Consider the following 7553-nt stretch of genomic DNA (forward strand, 5'->3'; position numbering starts at 1 on the left):
GCCATCCTGCAACATGAGTAACTCATGATACAAAATTCCTGCTCAAGGAAAGCATAAGATGTGATCCCTTGAACAAGAAGATATTATTTGCATCTTTCGTGCTAGAAATGAATCACCAAAGAAACTAAAGCCTCTTCCCCATCACCAAAGAACAGAGACAAAAAATCCCCTCCCCTCATATCCATAGTAGAAGTTCACACCTCAAGGTTTTGCGAGTTCTTTGCAAAGAAGTCCGAGAAGCATTAAGCAATAACTGCTAAAATATATAAAGATTATTATTCGTCACAGATAAAGCCCATGTATGTGGATAAAGAGAGCAATATCTGGCTAGCATAACTGATATCGAACATACCATGGTACATCCTTCACGGGCAATAATTCAGCTGCAGAGAAAGCTTTAAGTTTGTGTTTGATAGTTAGGGAAGACGTGATTCTTTAACCAATTCAGACTAGGTCTTAGCAAAAGCCTGGTGATCCTGGAAACTCTCAGCATATGTTTTAAATTCAAAACAAAACAAGTGCATTTCTGAAGATCTATGATAATCATGCTTTCGCAATAATATGATACATTATGGAAGCTATAAAATTTATTAAGTAATCCCCAACCATAATATTGTCCTCTAAGATCTTCTCACTTTAGCCTATGTTTCAATTGATCGACTTGTCCCTACTTCATCTGTATTTTCACTTTCTCATATGCCTCTCCTTCAAATTCAACAGATATATGATAGGGTAAGAGAGACTATTCCAAAACTAACAATATCCAACAGCAAACACAAATGAAGGGTGTTCAAAGCTGATTACATAACTCACTAACTAGATCCCCAGAAGCTTTATATCACTCCAAAACAGATAGGTTCTATGCCACTATTCTTCGCCCTTATCAGAATAAACAAGCCTAAAAAAAGGGAAAAAAAGGAACAACACTTTACCAAAAAGCTTTTTCAAACAGCCCATTTGAAAATAACATAATAAATATTTCACAGATTAATCTATAAACTTCTGATCTTGAAAACAGATGTGCATCAGTCGGTGACAAATTAAAGATAAAGGGGCATTCACAAGCAGAACGAAAACCACGAAAATGTGTCTACTTGTCCTTCAGCTCGATCCATTTCCCTAAAGCCAAGTTATTCTTCTGATCATCTCCCAAAGCTTAATATAACCAAGTTAATTGAACACTCACACTACGTAAATTTGAGTGACAGACAATACAATTAAGATACCCAATATTATTTGTGAAAACCATTTATGCACAGTGCAGATCTTGAAATAATTTTGCCAACCATCATTTTCTTTGTCGTCATCAACTCAATTTCATGCTTTTCCTGTAGATGAAATGTGGAGCTTTCTTGTGACTTCCATTCACAGTTTCACAAATGCTAAATCTGGATTGTAGGCAATAAAAATTGCCTTTATCCCTGCACAACAACTTGGAACAAGCAAAAGAGCTTAAGGGTCCTTCTCTGGAAAGGCAGACCGACTCCCCGAGAGTCCACCTGACTCAGGCCGACTCCCTGAAGAGTCCAGCCCCCCAGACGACTCGAATGACCGACTCCCCGAAGAGTCCAGTCCCCAGACGACTCGAAGTGGCCGAGACCCCTCGTTGACTCGAAGGGCGGTGTCAGTCCACCCCTCGAAGACCAAGTGGTCGAGACCCTCTCGCCGACTCGAAGTGGCGGAGACCCCCTCGTCGACTCGAAAGGTGGTGTCAGTCGACACGACCCAATCGACACGAAAGGCGGTGTTAGTCGACACATGTCCAGTCGACACGAAAAGCGGTGCTAATTGACCCCTCCTATCGAAGCCGACTCGCCAAGAGTCCATCTGACTCAGTCGACCCGACGACTCGACGCTTCTTCACATCGACACGAAAGACGGTGTCAGTCGACACGACCTAATCGACACGAAAGACGGTGTTAGTTGACACATGCCCAGTCGACACGAAAAGCGGTGCTAGTCGACCCATCCTATCGAAGCCGACTCGCCAAGAGTCCATCTGACTCAGTCGACCCGACGACTCGACGCTTCTTCACGTCGACACGAAAGACGTTGCTAGCCGGCCCCTCCTATCGGAGCCGACTCGCCGAGAGTCCACCTGACTCAGCCGACCCGACGACTCGACACTTCTTCACGTCGACACAAAAGGTGCTACTAGCTGGGCCCTCCTATCGGAGCCGACTCGCCGAGAGTCCACCTGACTCAGTCGACCCGACGACTCAACGCTTATTCACTGTTGAGAGACGTTATGTAATGTGGTTTAGTCCCACATCGAGTATGAGACCAGACTTGTATCTATTTTGAAACTATATATAGACTAGAGTAGTCCAGTTTTGTACCCAGTTATTAAAGTTGTATAGCTCTCAATTCTGAAAAAATTTGTAACTTCTTATTCATTTTTTATAACTATTTAGTCCAGTTTGTACCCAGTTATCTCTATTTTATAACTCATAGTTCTAGAAAAAAATTGTAACACCTAATTCATTTTTGTAACTCTTAAGGTACATATAACCATACTGTTCAAAGAATACATAATTGCATTCATACATACATAACTTTAGTTTAAATTATCACATTATACTGGAACACGTGATTAATCCGTACAACCACATTATCAACTCGCAAACTTAAGGTACACACGGTTCAAAGAACAGATAATTGCATCCATACATAACTTTAGTTCAAATTATCACATTATACTGAAACACATGATTAATCCATACAACCTCATTATCAACTCGCAAACTTAAGGTACATATAACCATACGGTTCAAAGAACACTTAATTGCATCCATACATACATAACTTTAGTTCAAATCATCACATTATACTGAAACACATGATTAATTTTGTAACTCAAGGAAAATACGCTTGCAAACTACTTTGTTTTGGCCCTCCACTAACTTTCTCGAGCTCCACCTGTAACATTTTTTATCTACAAAAAAATTACAACTTTATCATGACAAATGCATTGAAATGAAAAAAAAATCATCAAATTAAGATAAAAGATAATACCTTGCTAAAGGACAACTCGTTATATAAGGCCCTTTTCCCTTACAAAATCCACAAAATCTTTTCTTATTTATACTCTTTTCTTATGCTATCTCCATTCTAAACTTAATTCTAGTAGTCTGTGTTGGTCGTGTGTTGGTCGTCCCTTCGTTGCGTGGCAACGACCTTATCTGAATCACGAATAGTGATTTGAGTTGCTTCCTCTATAAAGATGGGTATGGATGAAGTAGGCATCTTATTGCTGGCATTGCTCTCATTTTCATTATCGTTAAGTTCCTTCTCTTTCTTGTAATTCTTAACTTCTTCAAAAAATGAGTCTAAAAGACCACTAAACTTATCATGAAGTGTACTTGAAGTTAATGTATCTTCTAGTGCCTTGTTACATCTACTCCTAAGGACCCAATGTTTAATGATAGAAAGTTCATCTTCACTATTTGTAATGTAATTTCTAACAACTCTGAAACCAATATGTCTTGCATTAATTGTCCATCGTTGCATAATATATCTTGATGGAATTTCTAATATTTGTTTTTTTTAATAAAATGTGCAAGCTATGTTTGCATAATATACCTTCCATCTCAAATCTCACACAAGAGCACTTAATTCTTTTTTCTTTGGATGCATCGAAGACAACATGATGCTTTACTATCTTCTTGCTTTCAACCTCCCTATCTATATTCCAAACAGCATAAGTAGCACTTGCGTCATCCTTTGACAACCTTTCATGAAGCATGGAGTAACTATCCTTGAGTTCTTTCTGAAAGATAGTAAACATATTCTTTGTATATAATTCTTCCTAGCTTGTTTTTTAATTGGATGTCCAATTATCAATGTAGGAATTAAGTTTGTGGACTTAAAATTTTGCTCAAGTTTAGCGGCTCGTCAAGCTCTGACAACATTATCATATTGCTTAACAAAATCATGTAACTCGGTATTGACATTCACAAAATGATCAAAAAAATATTAATTCCCTCACTCTGCTGAGTAGATGGCATTCCTACAGTAAAAGTATATTTAAAATACACAGGAGCCCAATGATCTTGATAATTGTATAAATTTACTAACCAACTTCTTTTATCTACATCATATTTGTCCCTCATTTCTTCCCAACGCTTTTATCTACACCATATGGTTATACTTTATAGAAACTTCCTCACCATAATCATTATGCATTGATTGAAGATTTTGTAAGGCATTCTTATGAAGGTGCCAAGAACAAAAGCGATGACAAGTTTGAGGAAAAACTTTGTGAATTACACCACACATAGTTTTATCTTGATCAGTGATGATTATTAATGGTGTTATACCCAACATACATTTTAGCTATTGGCTAAATAACCATATAAAGGTCTCCGTTTCGTCGGCTAATAGTGCACACCCAAATAAAGTAGATTATCGATGATGGTTAACGTCCGTAAATGGTGCAAAGGGCAATTTTAAATTGTTTGTTCTATATGTAACATCAAAACAAACATCTCCAAATTGCAAGTAAGAAGTCATTGCCCTACCATCCATCCAAAAAATACTTCTCATCGTTCCATCATTTTCTAAATCTAGAGCAAAGTAAAATTGTGGATCAGATACCTTTTTCTCTTGAAATTGACAAAATATGGTCACGCACTCACGGCCGACATTGTTTCTTCGTTTAATTCTAAGATGATCTTGCCATTTTTGTTGAGTGAGAGAGCCTTGTTCATTTGTATGAGCAACGTCTATAACCTTACAAATGGTAGAAGGCTGTAAACCTTGGTCGTCAAGAGTATCTATCAACCTTTTTGTCGATTGAGATTGATGAATCGTCCGATGTAAGTAGTGTTTCTTTACCTGATTTGGAGTGGTTTATGGATGATCATTATGATTAATGTTAAAATTTCGGACCACCCACTTTCCAGTGTTTCTAACAAGTCCAATAACCATCCTTGCGTTGCATGCACATCTTGTACTGGACTTTCGAATTACATTCTTACCATCTTCTCTTTTATCTTTTAAAAAGTTAAAGCATTCTTTGTCACATACAAAGGTTCTAATTATGATTGTATCTTCCTTTCTCGACCAAGATGTATGACCTTTACGAATACCAAATCTCTTAAGTCTGGCATATGCATTATAAAAATTATAACCTTCCTCATGAGTAGAGAACTTCATTCCGATATATGGATCAACAACAAGATTACCTTAGCCATTTTCAACACCAATAGGCTCGTAAACATTCTCCTCATACTCGGATTCCTATAAAAGTCGAGAAACATAACTTATAAAAAAAGACTCAATTCATGCTTAAAGACAACTATTTTGGTATATGTCATTAGTTAGTAGTACACTATGAACAATAAGATATTATCACCTGAGAGAAAAAACTTGTCGTAGATAGATCATGGTCCTCGCCTTCAAGGTCAAGAGCTATAAGTTTGTTTTCATCTTCATTCATTGTTGTATCACGTGAGAGAATTGTTGGAGTGTCCATACAAGCTATCAAATTATCATATATAAAAAGTTTAAAATCTTTAAAAAACCATCATCAAGTTGATCTTTCAATTTCACTAAACAATTTTATTATCTAAGCTCAAAAACTAAAATCAACCCCAATGAATAATAGCTCAAATTGTACCAAATTCAAGATATAAGTTCGAAGCTCAAAAACTAAAATCAACCCCAATGAATAATAGCTCAAATTGTACCAAATTCAAGATATAAGTTCGACTCTCAAATGAAATAAAATTATGAAATGAATAATAGCTCAAATTGTACCAAATTCAAGATATAAGTTCGACTCTCAAATGAAATAAAATTATGATAGTTCAAACCAAATTTAAAGTTCATATCCAATTTAACAATAAACCTATCCCAAAATCTAAACTCAAATATAATCTCCACTATTATACAATTCTTCAAAAGGTCATGTTCATAATTCATATCCCAAAATCAACAAGAATTACAAGATAAAAATTCCCTAACTAAACTTACATAGCAAAATTATATGAATATCTGGGACTCTAAAAATTATATGGATAACTTTGTTAAGCTGAAGGTCGTCGATCTTGAAGGAGGAGATGGCGGTGGAGGTGTCAATGTGTCGAGTAGATCTGAGGCGTAGAGGCATCTAGAAGGGGATAATTAAGGGCGGTGGAGATTGTGGGCGAGCGTCGAGGGGTCAAAGAGAGTGCGAGGCGACGTGGTCGAGGGGAGCTCGAGGTTGTCACGTAAGCAAGGAGAGTTCCCCGTGATTTGTTGGTTTTTCTAGCGGAGGTCGGGCAAGCGTCGAGGAGTCATAGATAGTTAGAGGGAGCGGAGGCAAAGGCGCCGAAGTGGGAACTCGAGGGAGCAGCGACGAGGGCGGGTGGAGCCCAAGTTCGAGGGAGCGGCGGCAAAGCAGAGGGGCACCGAGGAAGAGGGCAGGTGAAAGAGGGCGAGGCGGGAAGCGGATGTGATGGGCAGCGACTACTTAGCTCCAAGGGAGCGGAGCGCTATGAAGGAACTCCGAGGTGGAGGGCGGGCGAAGAGCGGTGAAGGCGGGAGGGCGGCGGTGAAGTCCGAACTCGAGGGCAGGCCGCGGCGGCTTGAGCTCAAAGGGAGCCGGCGGCTACCTGAGGAACTCATGAGGTGGAAGGCGGTGCGAGGCGGGGGCGGCCGGTGAAGTCCGAACGTCGAGGGCAAGCAGCGCTGCACTGCGGGCCGAGGGCGAGGGGCGGACGCGAGGAAAGGAGGGGGTGAGATTTTGGTGACAGAAATGAGAAGGGGTGAATGAATTTTGGGGGATGAGTTTTTTTGAATGAAGGGCTGAGATTAGTTTGAGATTGGTTGAGCTGGAAAGCTGAGATTCGTGCATCCTTATATATATATAATTATATTAATAATATATATATATTAATTATATATATATATTATATTGGAGAAAATGGGTAATACCTTGTACCCAAGGATCCTTGGTACAGGGTACGGAGTGTGGCCTCTATTGTCCTCCAACAATCCAAGCCCTTGAAAGATGGAGCTCACCAAACTTCAGGTGTGATGTAACTGGTCAGATGGTCCACACACTACCAAGGATCATTGGCCCAAGTATACCCATCATTCTACTTCCACGGTCACATCCCCAATCTCCTCTCTATTATTATATATATATATATATATGTATATATATATGATAATATATATATAGAGAACGAGAGAAACTTATCGCAACCTTAAGTGAAAACGACGCGTCCACCCCTGTAAAGATCTTAGTCATAGATGATCACTTGATATGACTACATTATAATGATCCGCGTCCGTTGAATCTTGATCTACATATTCTAAAACCCAACGCAAAAATTTGGGGTGATACCGTCGCGGTTCTAGCCTTCATCCACTCGTATCAGTTTTAACAGGTTTCGAATGAATAGAACTTTTTACATGGCTCGACGGGGGACAAACACAGACGGGTTCGCCCAAATTGGCTGGTTAGATTTAGAATATAGACAAGTTCAACGGACGGCATCATCCCAATGTAGCTCAATTCACCGTAATATCCATGCTGACCTAATGAAACTTAGTGGCACGCCACA

General features: G+C 39.1%; 1 protein-coding gene across 4 annotated transcripts in view; it reads right to left on the reverse strand.

Moving 5' to 3' along the window:
- Window positions 1-7553, reverse strand: part of LOC109822288 — an 11424-nt gene that overhangs the window by 1071 nt on the left and 2800 nt on the right. The window contains exons 2-3 of one of the 4 annotated variants that reach the window (XM_020388467.1): window positions 5357-5481; window positions 201-253 (exon numbers count right to left, since the gene is read on the reverse strand). The exons of 1 other annotated variant lie outside the window; for it this stretch is intronic. In XM_020388467.1, the coding sequence (XP_020244056.1) occupies window positions 201-253; window positions 5357-5476 (173 nt within the window). In that variant the 5' untranslated portion in view covers window positions 5477-5481. Of the gene's footprint in view, window positions 1-200; window positions 257-352; window positions 452-5356; window positions 5482-7553 lie in introns of those variants that run through there. 2 more of the 4 variants (XM_020388469.1, XM_020388468.1) reach the window with 2 other exon arrangements.

This window comes from Asparagus officinalis, chromosome 8 (assembly GCF_001876935.1).
Source record: "Asparagus officinalis chromosome 8, Aspof.V1, whole genome shotgun sequence".
NCBI classification, from domain to species: Eukaryota; Viridiplantae; Streptophyta; class Magnoliopsida; order Asparagales; family Asparagaceae; genus Asparagus; species Asparagus officinalis.